Source organism: Astatotilapia calliptera, chromosome 8 (assembly GCF_900246225.1).
Source record: "Astatotilapia calliptera chromosome 8, fAstCal1.2, whole genome shotgun sequence".
Classification (NCBI taxonomy): domain Eukaryota; kingdom Metazoa; phylum Chordata; class Actinopteri; order Cichliformes; family Cichlidae; genus Astatotilapia; species Astatotilapia calliptera.
This window is the reverse complement of record NC_039309.1, coordinates 6322764-6347855: the sequence shown is the minus strand read 5'-3', so window position 1 is coordinate 6347855 and position 25092 is coordinate 6322764. Positions and strand designations below refer to the sequence as shown.

At 38.3% G+C, this 25092-nt stretch overlaps 1 protein-coding gene across 2 annotated transcripts in view; it reads left to right on the top strand.

Annotated features, from left to right (window-relative positions):
- Window positions 1-25092, top strand: part of ank3b (ankyrin 3b) — a 176265-nt gene that overhangs the window by 1808 nt on the left and 149365 nt on the right. Inside the window, exon 1 of one of the 2 annotated variants that reach the window (XM_026178120.1) lies at window positions 18291-18549. The exons of the other annotated variant lie outside the window; for it this stretch is intronic. Coding sequence (XP_026033905.1) covers window positions 18484-18549 — 66 coding nt within the window. The 5' untranslated portion in view covers window positions 18291-18483. Of the gene's footprint in view, window positions 1-18290; window positions 18550-25092 lie in introns of those variants that run through there. 2 annotated transcript variants of the gene reach the window in all.

Sequence of the window (25092 nt, the reverse complement as noted above, 5' to 3'; positions counted from 1 at the left end):
ATTGTTTTCTGTATTAGGTTCATTGTCAGATCGTAGAGGACAACATAGCTGCTGATGAAGTTGCATAAGTGCACACTTGAGGTGACAGTGTCTGCAAATACGTTCTGCCTCAGACTGTGTGAGGTTCCAAACCCTGACCCAGGGGAGGAATGTGTTTTGCATCAGACAGAGTAATTAACAGGCTTCTACATGTCCCTCTTATCAGTACTGACATAGTTACTAACCCGGTACAACTGATCTGCAAATATCATAAATATGTCTGTTAGTGCAAGAGTCTGAGCTTTACTTTGACTTGCGTGTGCTCGATTGAGACTCTTTTAGTCTCTCTTCATATACACGTTAGGTGTCTTTCCCATCTCAGGGCTAAAGGTGCCACATTCGAAAGGTGACCACTGAGGAGCTACATACTACTAAAGTATCAACACTATACTGATGCTTATGGTCAATTTTGGCAGATGGCATACACAACCTTAATGGACTGCATTGTTTTGTTATCGAAGAAAATTATGCTGGCTCCCTAGAAAGATGCTACTTTTATCAGACTTGAATATTTCATTATAAGGAAGTGAGATATGCAAATTTAAATGCTGACACTGTTGTAAAGCATGACCTCAAACTGGATTTTCGTAACATTTTGAACACTGTTAAAGAACAACAACATAAAAAGACTTTAATAATCTAGTTGCATTAGTTGCACCTTGCTAATAATGGGTTCGACCTCGTTTTGCCTTCACAACTTCCCTAATTTATCTTAACTCATCTACCAGCCTCTCTCCTGATGCTTGCTCTATGATGATTTTGGTTCTGGATTTTTTTCCGTCTTACCCTTCTAGTTGTCTTGTAACCTGAAGGCTATCGACCAGTCTTGTTTGAGCAGTCTTTGGTGGCATGCAGGCTAACAGTCAACATTGTGGGATGGCATAACAAAAGGATATCGTCTAATAACAGTTAAACCATTATTTAAAATAAATAAATAAATGTATCTAAACTGATGAAATCTGACCTGCTGACAGAAACAGAAATCAACCTTGGTTCAAACACCTTTTCAGAAACAGGATTTTACAAAGTTAAAACATGAATAAAATCTTACATGTTTTAAAATGATCATAGTATTATGGAGTGGTATATTCATGAATGCTTTTTAAAGGAATTCACTGAGATTTGACCTTAACTCCTACTGAAAATATGTGCATGGCCTTTTATTTACATTATATGTATTATTGAGTTCTACTCATGTCCTTTGTACATTTTCAAATATTTGCCAACATTTCTGTGAAATACTGGAAATAGTAAAGCCTTTTTTTTTTTTTTTTTAGCTCTACCAGCTCTCTTCTTTCCATTGATTTCTTTGTGCATCTGTCTGTTTGCGGTGCCACCTATCTGTCCATTAATGTTGGACCACAGATTGTGATGGGAAATAGAAGGCTGTTCAGTTTTGTGAGTGGTGCTAGTAATAACTGCCTGTTGCCAAGGGGCAGGAGGTTTATTGTGGCAGAACAAACAATGTGCGACTACACCTATGTCCTGCTCAATAGCAAATGGACAACGTGGTGATTACTCTGCAGCTGCAGCCTGCAGAGCTGTGTGTGTACTGGGCGGTCTGATGAGATGAAAAGACTGGCAGTAGTGATATTACTGTCATCTGTCTCACAATCGGCTTTATCAGCTAATGCTAGATTTTTTAGTCCAATGACACCAATGAGACTTGATTAAATTTCTGATTGCTGTGTTTGAGTTATTTCTGTTTGAAAAATAGTAGTTATAATTTCCTGCATCTTGTGGAGGGAAAAAAAATCTGATTGAAGAAGCTAGAGGAGGTGGCTAGGAAGAGGTCAGTCTTGGCTTCTCTGCTTAGGCTGCTGCTCTCGTGATCCGACCCCAAATAATCTCAAGAAAATGGATGGATGGAATTAAAATAATAAAAATTATTTGGTATTTTAATGTTAATATTGACAACAAATTGGAGCAACAGTGAAGTGACAGAAGCTTGTGTAAAATGTTTCTTTGGCTACATACAGCAATTACTTCCTCAGACATAAACCTGTAAAATTAATATATTTTTTGTCAAAGCCACAGAGATGTGCAAAAGAGCCACATGCCACTGTGGAGGTTTGAGGTTCCTGGACTTTTCATTTAAACAATAAGCCTTAAATCATCCTCACTGTTCTTTTGTGAATCTGAATAGGTCCTTGTTTAATAAAGGCATTTAGTTTGTTGACCGGATTTTCAGCAGTCCTCTGAAAGCCTAAGTTAGAAGAAGGTAATGCTTAAAATTAGTGAAGTGGTAAGACATTAAAGCACATTAATGTTTTACCACTCCACTAATATTAAGGATTATTAGTCTCTATTAGAAGCTTATTAACATCAAATTATTTTTACATTAATAAAGAGACAATATTAATATTTTTACGAAGGAATCCAAGTGCTAGTAAATGTATATTTTAAGCTTAAAGCAACCATGTAACAATCATGTAAAACTTTATTTTAGATGTATTAATGCAGGGGTGTCCAACTCCAGGTTTCGAGATCTGGTGTCCTGCAGGTTTTAGATGTGTCCTTGATCCATCACAGCTGATTTAAATGGCTAAATAACCTCCTCAACGTTTCTTGAAGTTCTTCAGAGGCCTGGTAATGAACTAATCATGTGATTCAGGTGTGTTGACCCAGGGTGATATCTAAAACCATCAGGACACCAGCACTTGACGCCTGGAGTTGGAAACCCCTGTATTAATACATACGCAATGCAACATTCAAGTTGCATATACATCTTCTTATCCATTAAGTGATACATATTGAGAACCATAATACAAAGTCATACCAAAAATGATTTAATTATGATGCTTGTTACTTTTTACATTGGCTCAGGCCAACACACCTTTGGGAGCCTCCAAAAATGATAAAAAAAACACGCCCCTAAACTAAGAAATCTCAGAGGATATACGAAATTCCTCTGAAATAATTTCCCTAAATCGACTAATCTGTTGACTGAATAGGCAGTTATCCTCATCCCAAGACCACAGCTTTCAATAGTCTTTCAGTCTTTCAATAACGTTCCCACGTTCATGTGAAATTGATCAACAGCAAAGCGCAAATTCTTCACTGAGCAAACTGCTAACCATTAACAGACTCAACCTCGGTATATGAAAGGATAAATTAAAGTTAGTTTTGTATTGTTGTCAAAAAAACAGGAAATTTTAAAATGTTACTCTGAATTTTATAAAATGATTCCTGTCTTTTCTTTTAAATAAACCCCATACATGCACATAATCAGTCTTGGAATTAATGATTAATAGCACCAGTGAAAGGTCATGAGACCAGTAAAGGTTAACTTAGTCATTGTACACATTTTCGTTTTTGTTCAATTTATTCTGCATGAGTCCTTTCGTATGTCTGATTATAATGAGAAACTTAAGCTGACTCAGCTTGCTACAGGGGAGGGAGTGAGCTTACCGAATCACTTTCTCTGGCTTTCAGAGCTGGGTATTGTAATGAAACAAGTAAACATGACCTCAGTTGTGGTGAGGTAATGTCAAGTCATTGAATAAGTGTGTGTTTATCAGTAGTTTGTGTTACCACAGTGCAGTTAAGTTTAAATACTTGCTTCAAACACAAGCTTCAAACATATCAATGGATTTATGTCGATTTAGCGGCAAGTTTTATTTACACTTCATTGTGAATGACTAATGGATAATCTTTGTGCGTACATATGAATTCTGAGCTTGCTTTTATGTATGTGTGTGTTTGTGTGCAAATCTGTGACTAGCTGAGCCAGATACATAGCAGGCCACAAAGAAACAAACCAGAGACTGTGAAACCTGAATAGTAGTCATTCAGAATGACAGATGGAAGGAACGATGCCAGTGTATAAATTCCTGGTGGGTTTGTCAAGCCGCATTTGTCCCTAACTTTGAAGGGACTGAGGGGTTGTATGAAAAATGAAAGTAAATGCACAATAATTTTGAAGTGGTTCTTGCCAAAAACACAAAACATGAGGAGAGGAAACAAAAATTATTGAAATTCACTATTCTTACCTGTGTCTCTTTCCTAAAAATACCAATTAAGAGCAAAAAGGTGTAAACAAAAAAAAATCAAAAAATTCAATATTCATATAAGAAGAAAAGTCAAACTTTTGCTCTTCCTTTATTATTACCAATCTTTTTTCCCCTCAGCACACCAAAACCAAATAAACTGCAGCAGCTGTCTCTTACAGCAACCTGATAAAATAAAATTATGTTAAAAAATCCCCAAATTTGCTATAGGTACTATTATACTCCTGTGCTATTCATCCACTAGGAGACAGATTAAAATGTAATCATTCCTGCATGTAAACAGATGCTTAAACAAATCTTCCTTCTTACCTGCTTTTGCACACTAAGCAGGCACCATGGTAACGCTCATGAAGGTTACAATATTTGATTGTTCACTGACCTTTTCGGCTGCTGCTTAGCTCTGTGTTTATTTCTAAAGGTGTTCCAGAAAAGCACCCGTCTGATTGGTTTGTTGAAAAGAGAATTAATAGTAATGACTGAGGCTTCTGGTGATGTAAAGTGTGTGTGGAAATAAAATAAAAATAAAAAAGCTATGTAAATATACTATATTTTATGTACCAACACTGTAACATGTGCATGACTAAATGCAATAAATAGATACGGGTATGATCCTGATCCACAAAGTCCTGCCCAACTTTGGCCGTGTGGGTGAAAAGTGCAAGTTGGAGCAGCTCATGTTGGTGCCTCTCTACAGTCTCATTTCCAGCAATGAGATCAAAGATGTTGCTGTCATGGACATGCAAGGCTGCGTCAACAGCTCAAAACTGGTATGCTGTCAGCATCATGCTTGCCAGTAACCCGGCTTCTGTCAACTTCAGTCAGACGCGGCACGGCGGTACTGATGAGTGTTATTCATATACTGTTATTTTTGTATTCTGAGACTTCTGGCTTGGGAATGCAGTAAACTGAAGCAATTTTTCAGTCTACAAGTGAGTTAATTTGTGAGCGGGAAGCAAATTATTAGTTCCTCTATTCACTAAAGCATCCAACCAGAGCTGAAAACTACTCACAGGAGACATTTGGGTATTGTAGTAGATGAAAATGATCTATTGAAAAATTGATTTAAGTTCATCTCTTAAAAAAAAGTTCTAATTTGTTTTGATGTACACAAATCTTTCTCTAAGGAAAGAAACTATATTGATGTCCTCACTGTTATTTTTCTAATTCAGAATCCTGTGAGAGATCATTGCATTAAAAAAGATTTGTCTCTAGATTACCCGAGGAAGTGCATGGGTAATTTGATATCATGAAAACTTTCCCTGTTTGGAAAGTGACTCATGAATCACAATCATTCAAGATTTCCAAGAATACTTTTTTGTTCTGTCAATATCATGTATGACAATTTTTACAGCAGCATTTTCAAACTGTTTTACAAAAACTGTCACATGGTTCTGGTATACAGTAAAATTAATGTTATAACACTGTACATTAAATCACTGGCCTTCCTGGAGCCTAAAATTAAAAATCTATTACAATCGATAGCAGAACAGAAAGTTTCATTTTCTACAGCATGGATATGGACATTATTCACTTATTTCACAAAATTGTAAGAGTGCGATGGTAAAGTGCAAACTCCATCCAGGACAGAAAAAACTGCATTTTGCTTCTAACAGAACTTTGGCTCTTTGCAAGCATCTGCACAGACAGTGCGCTGCTTTTCATCTTTGCTTTGTGTTTATACGTAGACAATAAGAAAAAGATTTTATGTGTGTCTTTATTAGAGATAACAATTTGTGTAGCCTCTAGGTTTGTATTGTTAAATCATAATTATGAGACAGTGGATCCTGGGTCTCCTGACCCAGCGTTTTTAGCTCTTTGTGATTCTTGTATTTTGTACTCGTGTGATTTATTCTATGGTTTCTAGTTTTGATCCTTTGCCCTTCATGTTTCTCTGTGCCTCCTCTGTTCTGTGTATGTCTGTGTCTTTGCGTGTTTGAGTTTCTTGTTTTCTGTCACTCTGTATTGTGAATTATATTCTCATGGTTGGTCTTTTGTTACTCCCTCGTGTCTAGTTTCTTGTGTTCCATGCTTAGTATTTCCCTCTGTGTATTTTGGTTCTTAGAGTCCTCAGCTTTATGGTTTATGTCTCTGTGTTTCTTAGTTGCTGTCTCCACCGTGTCAAGTTCGTGTCTCTGTGTTATACTTCCTGTTTTACTTTGAAGGTCCGGGTCTTATGTGAATGTGTCCTGCTTTGCTTCCTTGTCTCTGATTTCTCCCAGCTGTGCCCTCCTTCTGTGTCTCCTTCCCCTCGTTACTTCCCAGTGTATTTAAACTCTGTGTTTCTCTGAGTCAGTGTCACGTCGTCCCTCTTGCTGTGTGGATCTCCCTGTGTCTCCCTGTATGTTTAGTTTGTTATTTCCCAGTTTAGGTTAGTTTGCTTCGTATACTCGTTTTTCCCGTGCCAGCAATTAAAGCTGTGGTTTTGAGTTCATCCCTTGTGTCTGAGTCCTGCCTTTTGAGTCCTCATCTCCTGCCTGCCACACAGCGCTTCCTGACAGTATTAGATTTGATCACAACTAGAAGGGAAATACCTCCAATGTGCAGAAACATTTGACCACACAGCATGCAATGAATTTGCACAAATGTAATGCCTTTAATATGCTGCGATGGTGGTGACTCTCAAAGCAGAGCCAATGACAACCTAATGAAATCTGATAAGGGAACTGATAAGGAATCAACTAATAAAGATATCAAAACTGGAATTGAAATCACTAAATTCTTATCAATTCCCATCCATAGTCTTAATCTGTAGCATTCAGCATTACAAACAAAGCTTGTATTCTGCTGGCACCTATAAAATGCGAACACGAGGTTATAAAAGTGCAATACACATTAACCTGGTTTATTCCGTTCGGTTCACTCCAAAGCACAAAGAACTTTAAATGTTAAACATTGACAAAATTAAAAGAAAAAGCGTTCTCATTTTAAACAGATGTGTTTTAAGCATGTTGTGCATGCTTAAAATGCAGAGTTTCAAAAGTTCTCTGCTCTGTTTTGATTTTATGGTGCTAAAGATGAAAAAACAACCCACAATAAAACAGACAAACAACTATTATCGGTTTGTAACTAACAGCATCAGAATCGGTTTGCAGTGGCAGAGAAAAGATCGGTTACTGTCTGAACATCTGCACATAGAAAGGGTGAATGAATGAATGAATGCATACCAGTGTAGTAGCAGTAAATACTAACAGACAGATTTCTCAAACACTCACTCACTCAGAGACACTGCATGCAGGGTCATTGCACTGACTGACACCAGAGTCTTATGCAGCAGAGACTGAGTGCTTCTGTTATATGTATCTGAATTGGCGAACATGTGACAGCTGCCCCTCTGTCACATGTGTCTGAACAGAACGTGGGTGCTTGGTCACTGAATGTCAGTGATTTCCATCCAGGAATTGTGATGTGAGGTATGATGTAATCGTTTGTACAAATATAGGTGGATGGAAGTATTTGGGATAGCATTCATGTAAAAAATCATTTGATTGAACTGATTAGAATTTATTTTACATTTACACTTATTTATCTATACATCCATCCATTTTCTGGCTCTTATGCATCTTATTGCAGGTCTTGGGGCAGCAAGTGTAAGCACAGAATGTCATGCTGGTAATAATTTACAGGGGGGCACACACAACAGCCTAATTTCCAATAGTACCTATTCAGCATGACTTAAAAGATCCAAATTCATACGCTACTAGAGGCTTCAAAATTCTCCGTACCATCCAGAAGAGTTTCAGCTTGATGAAAGAATAATGATGAAATAATATTTGTCATTGGATGTACATTAAAAACTGAAGTATGGGCCAGGGGAAAGCAGCTGAGTGGTCAGGATCCAGCTCTGCTCTTGTCCCTGTGCCGCTCGCTGGTCTTGGCGATGAGACCATTTTAGGCGTGGAACCATGTCCTTTTCTCTGCCATCGGTATTGTGTGAGAGCGCCGAGTCTCGAGACAAAGACGAATTGTAAATCAGGGGAGGATGGAAAGTCTCTCTTTGTGGCTTGTGTTTGTGTGTCTGCTCTTTCTCAATAGTTGTGTCTATTTGTGTGTGTGAGAGAGAAGGATTCCTTCTCTTCTGTAAATGAGGCTCTTTTACTTTACAGTTGTTCATTGACCTTTTTTTATGTGATGCTTAACTTAGTTTTTTCAAGCATCTTCCAGAAAAGCACATGTCTGATTGGTTGATAAAACAGAAAGAATAACACCTTGAATAAACAATTCCTATATTCTCTGTAGCCTTTAGTGTTGTAATATGTGGCAGCTTGTAAGGGTGTTAAAAACTGGCTGAAGAAGTTGTGTAAATATTTGAACATGAGGGAGAAGTTTAGCCACTGCTGACTCCTCTATAAAAAGTTCCCATCACTCTTGGAAAATTATAGAAATTGCACAACTCAGTCCCCTTATTTTTGATGTAGTCATTTTATGCTCATGCTGTGAGGTTTTAGTAATATTACACTTCTCCTTATTGGTCCCTGCCAGGGTTGCTTCTAGGATGATTGGTTGCTACCAGACTCAGACCATATTCCACTGCTCTGCCATAACCGAGGTGACTTGTCAACTTGAGATATTGTATTTTATCCCCCCCCCCCCCCCCCCCCCCGAAATCTGACTACCTAACACAGCAATGTATACAACAAGTACTTTGATTGGTCCACAGAATAGAAGCATCAACATGCAAATCATAAACCAGGCACACTGAAGGAAAGCGATTTCTTCTAGAAAGAATATGTAAGACTCTGGCTTGTTTTGGCCTTCTTATAGTGCTAATCATGCCCTGCAAGCTGTGTCCCTTCAGTCACATTAATTATTAGTTATTGTTAATCCCTGGCTTTCTTCCACCCTGTGTCTTTTTACCCGTCTTCCTCCAATCACCCCAACCGGTCATGGAAGATGGCCTCCCCTCCGTGAGCCTGGTTCTGCTGGAGGTTTCTTCCTGTTTATTAAAGGGAGGTTTTCCTTTGCACTGTCGTCTAAGCGCTTTCTGTTAGCAGGGTCATATGATTGTTGGGTTTTTCTGTTTTCTTTGTATTATTGTAGGGTCTTTACCTTACAATATAAAGTGCCTTGAGGCAACTGTGGTTGCAATTTGATGCCATATAAATGAAATTGAATTGAACTGAATTGGAAAGTTGTTTGTTTTTGTTTTGTTTAGTTTTTTCAGAAAAGCCCTACTCAGTAGAAGATTAGAGCTAGAGCAGATTCTGTAACCTGGTGGAGAATAAAGAAAATGCGAAAGTTACTAAATGAGGAACTGTGTTTTATAATGAGCTGAATATTAGTTTAATGAAAAATTATTTTGTGTATGCTGTCAATTTTAGTAAAAAAATGCATTTGGGGTAGACTGAGCTCTTCTTTACTATCTCCAGCTCAAACCACAAGGATTGATGACTCAGAGAAAGGGGCTCAAATCTTTTGTGTTTGTATGATAAAAGTGAATTGAGACAGCAACAGATACGATGATGGTCGTACCAAAATGTATTTTCAAAGCCCAGAGAGGTTCACCTGATAAAAGTCTTAGAGTTTTATGGTGTTGTCATTGGGAACTCCTTACACATTGGTGTTGTTGCCATGGGGATCTATCTTTTGCTGTGGCATTGCCTTGGCAACCATGTGTGAACCAGGACTAATTTCCTCCTTGCTGGTCATCATCAAGATTCCCTTCAAAGCTATAATTAATATGCAGCATGTGTCACTGATAGTTTGTATGGGAGACAGCCGAAATAAAGTCAGCCTATTTATTCCGTTCTTAATTTGAACATTAAAGGGGTCTGTATGGTCCAAAGTGTAGTGTTAAGCTACTGTTTTCTTTGTAGATACACAAAAGTGAGGAGAAGAAGTTAAATGTAAAGATTATAGTTGCAAAAATAGATGGTAGAGGAGGTAAGAGAGATGGAACAATGGAGATGAAAGACAAGAAAAGCAGATACAGGAACAGCTCTTAAGCTTACAGGAAAGACAGGTACTTGATATGAGAGAGGTAAAAGAATGGAGGAGGATTTTTTTTCATTGGAACTGTTTACATGAAACATTGATCGTTATCAGGTTGCTGTGGTTGGGCTGACATTCCTAACTGTCAAGCAAACGAAACCGGTGAAAGCACAAAGGCAAGTTGTGCCTGTGTGAGGTTGTTCCTTACATTTAATATCTCTGCTTGGAAGAATTTCTGTCTATGGAGGCCACAGTAACTGGAGCAAAACCTCTATGTGCTGTACATTGTTGCGCTTTGTAAGCTAAGACATTAACTACAAATTGAGTTTTGTTCTTTTAAAATTACTTGAGCTCTCTTTTTAAAAAAAATGGATTTCACAATCTACAATTCACAGTTGCAACAAGTTTCCACCTGTGCTTTTGGCATTAATTTTTTTTTTAAAACTTTGGGCTGAGGGTGAAACAGCATATGAATCAGGTACTAGTGTGTACAGTAAGTACATGTGGCGGGAAAAGTGTGTGCATACATTTTATCACAATTCCACAATATCTTTAGAAATACTGTATTATAATTTTTAATGTATTAAGCCACAAGAGGACATTCTTTGCTGAGCTCAGTGATCAGTGAAAAAATTGCAATTGGAAGTTTTACATTTTAATTAGTAAACTGTTTGTTATAAGGTGAAAATGACTTGTTGACAGACAAAGCTAGCACTAGCCAGACTCCAATTTGTTTTTAGCAAGTCTGACTCATAATTCACTGTGATAGATAAATTTAGTAGCAAATACACTTAAAAACAAACCGTAGTTGCAGGAGACACTGCACAGTTGACTCCTTTGCATGAATTTGTGTACAGCTGAACACTAAGCAAACCAAAATGTCATGTTACTCAAATTGTTCATGCCTCTAAAATGGATAATTGAAAGACAAATTGATAAAACGATGTAGTGAACTGGAAAACCAGAACTATTTTTGTGTACCCAGCTGCAAAAATCTTAAACATTCTAGTGTATGAGTATTGTGGGCAACTTAGGACTTGTGTTGACTTCCTTTTTTTAAAAGGTCTGGGGATTGCTGCTTAAACGTTAGAATGGTAAATGGCCTGCATTTGTATAGGCGAGGCTGCCGAACACTGGCGCCACCGGGCCCTCTGACCACCACCAGTAGTAGGGCTGAACGATTATGGAAAATAATCTAATTGCGATTTTTTTGCCCCAATATTGCGATTGCGGTGCGATATGCGATTATTTTTTAAGGTCTTTGTCTTCTGTATTATTAAACAAAGACAAGCAATACATCATATAGTATGGCCAATACTATATTACATTAATTTTAAACTGTTCTTTCCTGGAAGACAGACCTCTGTTATGATGACATGAGGTGATGCATGAATTGATGACTGACATTTTTATTTAACTTCTTCAATCACAACAGTATATTTGAACATACACAATAGTTTATTTTTAGCTTACAAACATCTGAGCATAAAGTGCTGACAAGGAACCCTGGTGTAAACATTAAAATGAAAGTCAGTACAATGTGCAGATTGCAGAAATATATATAAAAAAAAATCAGTGGCTTTACCACACTCAGTTTTTCGACATCTGTGAACTACTAGACAGTCATTCAATTAAAAAATAATATTAAATAAATAAAACTAATAAATAAAAAATACACACATCTTACTGATCTCTGCAGTCAGTAACATTACACATAAAGTGCAAACATAATAGCAATTGTATAAACACACACACAAACACGCCTTTAAAATTTAAAGGCGTGAAATTGGACGGTCTAGCCTTCTGAATCAGTTCTCGGCCGCATCAGTAACCCTCGAGCTCCCGGCTAGCTGTCGAGCTGGTGGGTAGCAGACGCCTCTGAAAACGTCGAAGCACTTTTGCAAATATGGGATATCTTGATAAACCGAGCAGATATTTGATGTTTACACAACTACTTTCTCGCCTGAAAATATTTTAAAAGTTTATTTTGTGACCCAGAAAGATTAGTATGAGTAATTTTAAAACTTAGTAGCGGCCGCCATTGTTGGAAACTGGAGTTTGGCTATGAATTCTGGGATATGGTAGTAATTTGGACAGCCTTCGGCGCGTCGCTGTGACGTAATCGGTCTACAAATGCGGCCTCAGGAGGATGCAGCCCATGAATTTGGACATGTCCAGAGTATAATCGCAGCCTTTGCGGTTAGAAAATTGCACTTGATCATGTCGCGATATTATCGCAAATGCGATATATCGTTCAGCCCTAACCAGTAGGCAGACATGGGGTTAGTATCTTGCATGAAGCTAGGAGGCAGCCTGGGATCGAACCACCGACCTTTTGATTAGTGGCTGACCTGCTCTGCCACCTGAGCTACAACCACCCCAAAAAGAAGGAGACATGGAGCTGAAACAGCCTGAATTTAAAGCTGAGCCAGAATTCTGCAGCAGCTAACATGATGGTAGAAGTATAGTTTCCATTAAAAAAAAAACAAAAAAAACAACCTTTTTAAAACTACACTTTCATTTAAACTGACATGCAGTTTAAATGTACAGATAACAACTGAACTTTATGTTAATGTAGACAATGCTTTGGGTCAAGAGACTTTCTCTTGGAAGGACTTTAGTTGCTCAATAATTCACTTTAGCTAAACTTGTTGAGGTTCTCTTTGCCTGTTGCCATATAAATAAAATTCAAATGAAAATCAAATTAAAGCCATTGTTCACAGAAAATGGAGCGCTTGTCTGTAGCTTAGTGTCATGTGTGATAGTAGATTTTCTTGCAACAATAAAGCTTATCTATACAGAAAATTCAAAGAAGGAAAAGTGCTTAGAACCAATAAAGTAACTGCCATCAAACTTTACAGCATCACTTTTGCATGTGGTTTAGGGAGATGTTTGCTTTAGTTTCCATGCTGATGAACATGCAGTGTGGCAATCTTATATTTGTATATTTGAATTTCATGTCACTGTTATCTGCTGTCACCTCCACCTGCCTGAATCTAGTGCACACACGTAGCCAGATCATTTCAGTGGTATCAAGGTCTTTTGTTGTATTTGTGATGAAAGTAGCATCTCAAGTTTCTGAGGAATGTGTCAACATTTACTTTGTTTATTGTTGCCTACTTTTGAAACAGAAAAAGGGGATTTTCTCATTAAGTTATTATGACAGTTGAGAATCAAACCCACGGATGCTGCCAATGCCACAGGTACAGTTTATACCTATCTAAAGGACTTTTATCCTCTATCAAGATTTATGATTTACTTGTTGTGATAAAGGAGTGTTATGCGTTAACACCCACTCAGACAAGCAAACACAAGCCCGCCATATGCTTTTGAATCATTTGGTACTGTCAGGTATTTTAGGCACAGCGTGAAACATTTTAGATTATGAGAAAAGTTTTTATCACCATGCAGGGCACAGGGCTGCAAACATGAGAATCCTGTAAACGCAAGTTGCAGCATGATGAATAAAAGTGTTATTGTAATCTTGTCAGTATGACAGTAACAGGAATGTTTCCCCTTCCACCTAAACATTTCCTTTGCTTATTGTTACCTAATTTTGATGTTTCCATATTAATGCATGGGACAGGCAGTAAAACTTTGGGTGGCCGGGAGTTGAATTGAGCTGCTGGGGGTGTTTTTGCTCATGAGGTATGCGTCCTGAACACTTGGCTGCCCGATTCCTGCAAACAGCCTGAATTTCCAACTAAATGGAAACTTGAATCTTCTGCTTCATATACACTTTGAATGGTCTTTGCAATGAAACAGGGACGTCTTGCAACTAGTTGTTTTCTTGTTTAATTATTATATTTAAAAGAAATCCAATAAGGGAGAGGGAGTAAATGCAATTCCAGGAACTTGTAACAAACTTTTTTTTATTGTTCTGATAAGTTTTCTGAGATTTTTAAACCAATATAACTAAATAAGCAATTGTGTTGTTTGAATCCTGTTTTTTATTTTATTTTATTTGAATGAATAGATATAATATCTCATAAGTAAATGCTGGGTAGCAGAATGAATCAAATGCAGAGATTACAGAGTGCAGAGAAAAACATAGTAAAACACAATATAACTCTTTATCAAGTGCTACTACCACATTGGATCTATTTTTGCCTTCAGAACTGCAATAATTCTTTGAGGTATAGATTCAACAAGGTGCTGAAAATGTTCCTCAAAGGTTTTGGCACATATTAACATGATAGCATCACACAGTTGAGGCAGCTTTATCAGGAGCACAATCATGATATCCATCTCCTGTTTCGCCACATACCAAAGTTGACCTATTAGATTGAGATCTGGCACCTGCAGAGGTCTTTTGAGTACACTGAACTCACTCTTAAGTTCAGGAAACCAGTTCGAGATGATTTGAGCTTTCTGACATGGTGTGATATCCTGCTGGAAGCAGCCGTTCAAAGTTGAGTACTCAACTTAGTCATAGTAGTCATCACATCGTTACACCAGCAACAGCCTGAACCATTAAGCAAGGCAGGATGGAGCCGTGCTTTTTCATTGTGATTCAACTATCCAAATGTCACAAAACATGGTCTTACTTTCCTGTTCTTAGCTGAGATTGGTGATGCATCTGCAGCTGTAGCCAATCTGCTTCAACCTTTGATGCGTTGTGTCTAAACCTTGCACCTCACCTTCGTTTTAACGAGTGATTACTTGAGTTGCTGTTCCTTTCCAGTCAGCTCAAAGCAGACTGGCCTTTCTCCTCTCACCTCTGACATCAACATGACATTTTTTGCTTTGAGAGCAGCAGCTCACTGGAAATTCTATAACTTTTTGGGCCTGCTTTCATTAAAAATCAACCGCTTGAGAACGTCTTCTGTGCTGCAGAAATCCACATGATGGCTGTCACCGCGTTGAGGAATGTAACATACAAACCTCAAAGAGTAGACAAATATAGAAAGGTGGTGTCTCTCTTCTCTGATCCTTCCCATGTCTCTCTTCTCTTGCTCAGAATAAAAACTCTTCTGTTTCAGCCTCTCAAGCACTCGTTTTCTGTCCCATGTCTGAGATTTTCATATTCTTTAAAATACGTACCTGTGAGTGCTTCTCGTCTCAAGTCTGACTGTTTTGGTGCCAGTAGCAATCTACTGGTGCTTGCCAGCCTCTGTCTCCTGTAACCATGAGTTCTCTTTGCCTGTTATTAATCAGGGTTATGGAGCACTTATTGTGCAGTTATAAAAACCACTCCCTTTTCCAGTAGACCTTTTAGTGGCTAACTGAAAGAGAATATTAGCTGTAAGCGTATCATCTTACCTCTGGGTGCATGGATGTAAGCCTTTGAAGACATATTATTTGGTGTGTGTGTGTGTGTGTGTGTGTGTGTGTGTGTGTGTGTGTGTGTGTGTGTGTGTGTGTGTGTTTGAGCTGCCATGTTTAATTCAGGATATGAGATGAGGAGACACATCAGAGACTGGACTAGGCAAAATGAAAGGAATAGAAGTGGACGTAAGCAAAAGGTGGTGTTTGGTGACGTGACGCGCTAAAATGAAAGTCATACAAAGCTGGATTGCATCTTTTTTTTTAGCTGTCATCATTTTAAGTCACAACACAATGACAAATATCAGTTGTTGTGTTTGATATCACAATTCCTATTGATGTAGAATTTAAATTTATGCCAGTGGAAAAACTTATAAGAGAAAGCCTTTTCATTCAGTACAACATGCATAAGGGCAACACTTGTTTTATATATGCAAGGGCTTTATTGCCTTATTTTTATGCTCACTTCTATTGTGGAGGAGGAAGTCATTGTTCAAGATTAATTTCCAGGAACTTGAAGCTTCGACTGGTCCCAGAGTTCAATAAACAGACTCTGCAACATCTTCACCACAGACTGTAAGTAAAAGATGGAGGTAAGCTTTGGGTCTGAAGGAAGGGAGGAAGTCCAAGGTTAACTGCCTTAAACATGCCATCATAATTTTATAAATTTATTATACGTGCTGTATTAAGGCTTCCCTGGCAGCAGAGAGTTCTACATAGTCTGGTAATTTTGGGATGGAGACTTCAGGTTGAAAAAGTAGCGTTGAAAAGAAGTGAGCTCACAGACGTCTTTATCCTCATTTCTGCTTGAGGCCAAAATTGCCACTAGCATCTGAGTAACTGATCAAACTGCTGGTAGGTTGTATAATGTATCTTTTGTATGGAATAAATATGTTTTGAATATAAGACGTTATCTCTGATCCTCCTGTACTGATATTTTTTATGTCCTTTTCAAGCTCACGAGTAATTTAAGCACTCTGATGTAAGCATTAATCTTGGGAAAATGTAAAGCTTTACTGACATGGTCTAAATTTCCTTTTATAGATCATTGTGAAAAAGTAGGAAGCATGCCAATCACTATAAAGTAAATATTGTGTACTTTTAGGTTATCTCTTATGTAATTTGATTAGAGGATCCATGCTATTGTTATGAGGCTTTCTTAATGAAGAACTACAGATACAGGAGATACATTGTTGTTGTTGTTGTTGTAATGACAAACTGTGGCCACCAGATGTCAGACAGGATTCTTGAGTTAAACCAGGAAGTGTTACAGTAAAACTTCAAAGCTTGTTGGTCTCCACATAGATAACATCAAAGCAATAATTAACCTTGACTCGCCCAGAGCCAAAGTGAAATATGGCAGATTATTAAACCTTGTATTGTACCTTATTTCAGTGCATTGTATTCAAGAACTACATACACTGATGGCAAAAGACAGTTGGGGTCAGAAGCTGCATGTGTGCGTAAGTCTGCAGAGTGTGTGTCTCCATAAGAGAAAAAAAAATTAATGAATAGCCCTGAATACAAATACTTGAATGCCTCTGCTTCTCAATGGACAATACAGTTATAATTGTACTGGGCAAACTGACTCACATTGGTATAATCCACTCACAACACACACACACACATAAAGGGCAATAATCCACAGTGATCCACCACCAGGGGCTTCCTGTCTTTGTTAATTATTGATAAGGAGGAGGCAGTGAGGGGTGTAATGGGGGTGGTTGTTGAAGAATTTTTGTCATGCTTTTCCAGTAGCAATCCATCACTTCTTTATTTTGTCCTCTTTCTCTTTTGAACCTGTTACATGAGCGTCTAATTGTAAAGATTAATAAGTTGGTATGAAATGTCCTCGAAAACCTGTCCCTTTGTGTTGTTTACATTCCATATATATATATATATATATATATATATATATATATATATATATATATATATATATATATATATATATATATATATATATATATATATATAGAATCATGATTGATTGAACTAATTTGCATTGCTCATTAAATTCTAAAAGAATAATCTATTTATATCTGTATCTATAACTATATTTATATATATGTTGTAAGTGGGTGTGTCTCAAGAAGTAGAAGCTTCTAATCAAGAAGGTTGGTGTTTTCATTCTTGGTTATAACAGTATGCATACCAAAACATCCTTAGACAAAATACTAAATCCTAAGTTGCTTTCCAATGAATTCATACACTAAATAAAATACAGCATATAAAAGATTGTTCTGAAAAGTGAAGTCAAGACTGAATTCAAGAATTAGAATAACTTTATTGTCAGAAATCAGTTCATAATAAAAATGCTCATAGTAATCAGTATATACTCATACGTGTACATAGATAACACCTAAAAAATATAGAAATACATCACAGGATCATATTAATCAGTAAACTAAGTACATTTGGCACAAATAACCCCTTATACACTTTTTTTTAACTAAATAGGAGCGTGTTCTAAAGTCATCCTAGTTCAAAGTTGTTGTCATCATATCTTTAGCAAGCTGACAGGGACAAAGAGCAGTAGAGTAAAGCAAAGAAAGCATCAATTATGTTGATTAGCACTGTCGTAGCTGGAACCAATCCACTGGTTCAGCTGAGTCCTTTATTTTTGTTCCTTGGCCACCTCACAAAGCTAACATTAATTAGCAGTAACAGAAAGAGTCATTTTATACGTCTCTGAACCAAAATCTGGTTTCTATTTTTTTCCATCTTTTTTTTAAAGAAGAAATTATCTCTTGCCCTTTAAACTGTGACAAGCACATCCACACACAAAAACTCAAGCAACCGCTGATGAGCTGGTATTGATCCCTATTAATACTCAAGTCTTCGTACTGTAGCTTGTTGCTGCTCTGCTTTCACTTGTGGAGCGTGTGGGAGGCGACGGCATCCAAAGACAGGTACAAGTGAAGTATGTGAGCAAGAAAGGGAGACAAAAACACACACAGGGACGGAGAAAGAGCGAGAATGTGCGTCTCCCCCCCCCCCCCCCCCCATCACTCCTGCTGAGCTGCCTTTTTGGCTTCTCTTCTTGTGGACAGAGTGTGTGTGTGTAACTCTGTGTGCGTGTGTGTTTTTGTGGAAGTGGGTGTGAGCAGCTGAGCGAGTTGGCCGCTGCGCGTGCTGAGAGTGGCCACCGCTCCACTCTTCACCGCTCATCCATGCTGGATTAAAAAAACCTTTTTTGGAGTCATACAAACAGCTGTTGGGGACACGTACAGCTGCTGCCATGAGTGAGGAGGCTAAAAACAAATCTGCGGGGAAGTCGGCTCATCACAAGAAGAAAGGGAAGAAGGTAAAAGAAACACTGAGCTCTACTTGGCTTTGTAAACAACATGGTGTAGCTGCTTCAGGTGAAGCCAAATTAATTGTTAGTAATTCAGATTAGAAATGAGCGCTGCTTGTATTTTTATAACAGAAGTTGTTATAATCATTTCCAAAAATGATTTTTTTAAAAATTTCCATTATTTTGTCTTTGTGTGTGGATTTGATGCTGGAGAGCAGCTCTTTTGTTGTGGTTGCTATCAGCCTTTGTTAGGTGATTTGTTGATAGAGCCCTATCTTGGATTGCCGAGCTCTCTTAACATTTTTAATTACCTTTATCGGTCATATTAATATGGTAATTAATTCAGTATGGATGCAATATTATTTGATGTGATGTTCATTGTGTACAGTTCACTTACTGAAGTGACTCATACAGAGCGAAAGGATTCGTGATGTGGCAGTAATCCTGTGATACTTGAATATTTGTTTGGCTCACACAGTAATCAGCCACATATACAGGAATCCTGTCTCTTCAACAAAATATTTTAAATCTGATATTTTTTTATTCCCTTTTAATCTGAATACAGTAAACCACAAAGTGTGATCGTAGGCATTAAGCACCTGTTAACCTGTAAAGATGCTCAGTGAGAGCTTAGAATAAGAAGTGGAAGAGATCAACAATGAAATGGAGGGGAGGGTACTCCAGGGGAAGCTGAGACAAAAGGATGACAAAGCAAGGAAAGGCTATGGAGGACAAAGAGGGAGAATAGGTGTAAAAAAAAAAAAAAAAAAAAAAACTGAGGTGAAGAAGAAAAGTAGGACAGGGCTGGAAGTGAAAAGTGAACTGAAAGGTCAACATAGGGGGGGAAATGGCGTGTTTTTGACCAGCAACTGTATTGAAGCCATCCAGGGTCACATCATGCATCATTTCATCAAGACCGAGCAAATGTGGTAATGATTTGTTTGGATGGTAACGCAGAAAATGCTTTCTCACTGCTTATTGTGTGATCAAAATGGATTTGCCTTAGCTTAGCAGAACCATTAAGATTTATAGTTCTACATTAGCTGGCTGTCTGGCTGAGTGGGTGGAGTTCTGTGCGTGTGCGTGTGTGTGTGTGTGTGTGTGCAGCTCTTGCTTGTAACAAAAAATGCACACCCTTTTAAAGAAGAATCTCTGAAACTATGGTAACAGTTAAGCCATTTTTGATTAAATGTAATTAATCAAATCACATTTGCTTACACTTACTAGTCACTTTGTTAGGTACACCTGTTCAATCACTTACTAATGGAAATATCTAATCAGCCAATCATATTGCAGCAGCTCAGTGCAGACATGGACAAGGAAAGCTGCAAACCACGTATCACAATGGGGAATAGAAATGATTTAAGTCTTGGAACTCGCATGGTTATTGGTACCAGATGGGCTGGTCTGAGTATTTTAGAAACTGCTGATCTACTGGGATTTTCCTGCACAACCATCTCTAGGGTTTACAGAGAATCATCGGAAAAAGATAAAATATCGAGTGAGATCTGGTTACCCCCCCCCCCCCCCCCCCTTCCCCCCTACAGTCACCAGATCTCAATCCAGTAGAGCCCCTTTGAGATATGATGGAACGGGATATTTACTTCATGCATGTGCAGTCAACAAATCTACAGCGATTGTGGTGTTTCATGTAAATATGGACCAAAATATCTGAGGGTTGTTTCCAGCACTGTGTTAAATCTATACCATGAAAAATTAAGGCATCCGAATTAAGGGAGTCCAACCCAGTTCTAGTTTTTATTAAGGAGGATAGTTTAGACAACAGAAACCCTTCCCTGTCTTTAGCCAGGGGCTGCCATTAACCTGCCATTAAGTATAGAGTGACTCTATCACTGTCTGGCACGAATTAATGTGTGAATAACTGAATGAGAGCAGATTGAAACACAAGGTTAAGAACGGATAGTCCTGTCAAAGTGTCTATGAGAGCTCAGTGAAGTTCAACTGATGTCATTGTAGTGTGCAAAAAGGCTTTACTTCAGTGCAGCACTACTTTATATTATTATTTGCATAAATGTTTTTAAGAAATGTTAAAAAGATCTTGCCTACCATCTTGGTTTGAAGGCTTGACATTGCCCTGACTCTCAGCAATGATTTTCACGCTTCAGTTCATCTTATTGTTGCTAATTAGCAACTTTGTAGTGAGATTTGGTGACTCTTCATACCTCTTTAGCAACTTTTATTCAAGTAGGCACCTAGTGAAAAAAGGGTGGGAGCTCTATCTGTGGAGTGAGGAATGCTTCCCTCTGCACTGTTTGTGTGCTGTGTTTGCTTCTAATTCTTCTGGATAATTGTACCCCAAACATTATGTACAACTAACACTGCTACATCTTTAACCGGAAGCTTTGGAGATCTGCTGTTGATTACCATCAAATATCCAAAGCTTGCTAGCCATTTTAAAAACCATAAATTACTTTGTTCTTCTTGCTGAAGTGGAGGTGGATGTGTTTTACTGTCTATACAATTTGTGGGTTCTTTGTGGCCCTACTGCCGCAGACTAAAAACTGCAAGCTAAGCATCATTATTCTGTAAGATTCAGCTTTATGTTTAGTCAGCTATTCCTAATAGCCTCTCTGCACAGATACACCATAGTCTTCTTTATGAATTCTATGTAACAGGTGTTTCTTGTCGTCCCAGAAAGCAACATCCCATACATTTACTGCGCCTTCTAATATTGATGTCCTTTGGAAGCAACATTATATCAGTACATGTTGGGCTATCATACTGGTGCTAAGATTAATGGTTCCTATTGTGTTTCAGGAATGCAAGTAGGCAGTCAAGAGAGGACAGAGGGAAATGAGGCTGGAGAGAAATGACCAGAAAAGTAGTGGGTAAAAAGACAAAGGAGGAAAAGGCGACCAAGTTAAACAAAAAAGCCAAAGGAAGAAAGAAAGAGAGGGAATGTGATTAATAAAGTGCAGAGAGTGAAAAGAGAGGAGCGATTGGACTGATAACCTCACGATTCAGTTGTGGGACGGCGTCTCAGCTGATGAGAGATGACTGCTGTGTCGCTGTGATCCTGTGAGGATGAGACAGTCAGGGAGAAATGTGAAGGAAGGGGAGAAGTAGCAGCAAAAGCAGATGAAAGAGTGCAGACTGAAGTGGAAGAAGAGGAGCTTGATGGCTCTATTTTAGTAAAGAAGCAAGAAGGCAGATGAAGAGATGGGTAGGCAGAGAGTGAAGAGGAGGGTTATAAAGAGGAATCCAAAGACAGGATAAGTAGAGAGATCAGGAGGATAATCTTGAAAAAAGGAGGGGTCATGTCTCCACTTTGAGATGAATGTTGCCTCCACTTTTTGCCTGTTGCTATCTTCGGTGGAAAAACCAGAGTGGAACAGGAGCACAGTTGTTGATGACAACATGCTGGATGAGTAACGCAGGAAGATCCAAGAACCATCACACACCTCTAAAAGGAACAATTGAATGCTTGCATGTGGGTGTGTTTAAAGTGAAAATTATGTGAACCTCAGATGAAGCTCAATAAACGTACTGTTGTCTCAGCTGGGTTAATTCCAGTTTATTTCCTTTTACTTTTTCTGTTGGTCATAAATTGGACAGCCCAATTCTGCCCCCAACAGTTAGCTGTGATAACATGTATGTTCTCCAGCACTCACCTGGGAAAAACTTTCAAGCTTATGATGCTTACTTCTACATACGCAATTGCTGAATTTGTGTTTTGGGGAGAGTTTCAGGCCCACATTGGTGTCCATGTGATTAGCTCTTAACCTGAACTTTTTTGACACTACTTCCTGGTGACAATAGCTGTGTGCAATGGGTCTGCATGATCAAGAGGCGGACTTAGCCTGGAACTGAAAAATAAAGCCAATATAGAATGGGCAGAAACTGCAACTTCCCCTAACAGCCACCTGAGGCTGATTCCTAAAGTGAATCAGTCCCTATACTCTAATTTTAAAATCCTCATCTTTACATAACCCAAAAGCATATTTATAGCCACAGAAATATGGTTTTGGCCTCTGTGGATAGTTTACTCCTTTATAACAGAGTTGGGTTATTTTGACTCAGCTGGACCTGGGTCACTGGATTTGGCCTCGAGACATATGGATTGTTGTGTGGTACTGATCATATGAGGTTTTTTGGTTCACTTTTGCTGAGCGGACTTCTAGTGTTTAATTGTGTGTTCCTTGGCAGTAAGAAAAGTTGTGTATTAGGGCTGCCACGATTAGTCGACTAGTCACAATTACGTCGACTATCAAAATCGTCGATGATTGATTTAATAGTCGAAGCGTTTTTTGAACCTTTGTAAGATTCCCAAAGACGCAGGAATAAGTAGTAGGATTTAAGAGTGTAATAACGGACTGAAACAGAAGATGGCAGCACTGCATGTACAAGGATGCCAGCTGCGGTTAAACCCCGAAGAAGAAGAAACTGTATCACAGAATTCATAGCGCGGCCCTGCTCAGTTTCCAACAATGGCGGCAGCTAGTTAGTTTTAATGTTACTCTTATTATTCTTTCTGGGTCACAAAATAAACGTTTAACACATTTTCAGGCGAGAATGTAGCTGTGTAAACCTCAAATATCTGCTCAGTTTATCAAGACACCACATATTTTCAAAAGCGCTCCGACGTTTTCGGGGACGTCTGTTACCCACTACCTCGATATCTAAGCGGGGTTCAAGGCTCACTAGAGCCCGTGAGAACACCGGACTCCCGGCAAATCGTTTTCAAACCCACCGCCGTCTTTTGCTACTCAGGTTAAACATGATATATAAGTCACTTAGATAACTTAAAAATTTTATTGTTTGGCTTTTTTCAGTATTTTATTTGTTCCTGAGTAAATCGGTTTGGCTGAGATTAAAGTTATAGTTTTTACACAGCTGAATAAACGTCAAGCAGACAACTGATTATCAGAAGTGTGAGATGCTCGAGAATATACTCCGGTGTCCTGTTATATTTTAGATAGCAAGGAGCAGACGGCTGAGTTTATTAAACTCCACCGAAACAATCTGCAAATTTCATTTAAATTTAATAAACTATCATCTTGTCTTTATTTTTAGTTAGCACATACCTTAAACACTTAAAGCTGTAAGCTAATGATAGTTATATAAGAGCAGATGCTGCTGGTGCAATAAGCTGTACATTTTACGTCCAATGGATGATGATCTGATTAGTCGACTAATCGCAAAAATAATCGGTGACTAGTTGACTATCAAAATAATCGTTTGTGGCAGCCCTATTGTGTATGATAACAAAGTTAACTAATGTTAGCTGATAACTTTTTCATCCAAATACAGTATATTCTGGCTCTTAAAACAAACGTTGACGTAATTAAAACACCAGTGTTAAAGCTTCAAAATGCATAGTCCAGAAGCAATAGGTGACATCATGGTGGCTTTGTCTATCTTTTATGTTGTCCAATGCTATGGACTGTTAATGAACTTGCACAGGCTATTCTAGGGTAAATACTACATTTCCCATCCTGCAATTCAATAACCTGCTAAACTTCTTTTGTTAAACCTCTCAGCTGTGTTTGTAATCACCATCACACATTCACTGCACTCAGAAACTGCTACTTTCACCCTGCGTCATTATGAGCTGTAGAGTCATCCAACCGTCATTGTGCCGTCTGTAAAGTGTGATGCATTGTATAGTGGGAGTTGTTAGCAAACATTGTTGTACATGTCATAAACCCTTAGCCTTTTTTACTTCCATTGTGCAGCTTTTGAAAGCATCATAAAGTGGGCAAAAGTACTTAATCAAAATTTCAACAATCAAGTAAATCTATAAAAGTGCTAATGAGTGCAGTTATGCTGTTTTATTTTTATAACTCGGCGCCTGGTAATTAACCTGGGTGAACTGGCAAAGTGATGTTGTCATTATACTGCCTACAGATAAAATATTTTTAGAGTAGCCAACAAAAGGTGATCCTATTTTTTCTTGTCTTTATTACATCATGTTTTGGTCTAGGTTATTACATATCAGCGGTTTTCTTAAACGCAAAGTCTCTGAATGTTGCAGAAATGGAAGCAAGAAAAGGTGAGAGGCGGAGACCCTGTGGGACCAGAGAGCTTAGCAGGTGTGTTAATGGATGTAACTATGACAACTAAAGACCTGCTGGGAGAGGGAGGAAGTGAGAGCATCAGAGTGGAGCTGTGGAAGTTAGTCATCAGGTGCAGAGAACGCATAAAGGCTCACGCACTATGTGAAGTTGTTTCATAAGTGTAAATCATTCAATTGGGCACTAGAATGCACTTAAGTTTGCCCAGAGTAAAAGTGTCTCTGAATAAACTGGATGAACTCGGGGTTTGGAGGATGAACACATCTATATCAGCTGTTACACCCTGTGTGGGTCCACTATACACACATATACACTTGGTTTGTATGTCCAGAATGGACTCATCCAAGTAGGGAAGACAGGAGACGGCATGCACGTGTACCAAAAAAATACCTCAGCAGAGTGTGGAGGTGGAGGTGCCAAATTCTAAGAAATCTCTTCAGTCTGCTCAGAAGTGATGCTGGTTTATCTAAATACTTAATAAAATATGACCAAATCCAATCACAATGCGTGATAATAC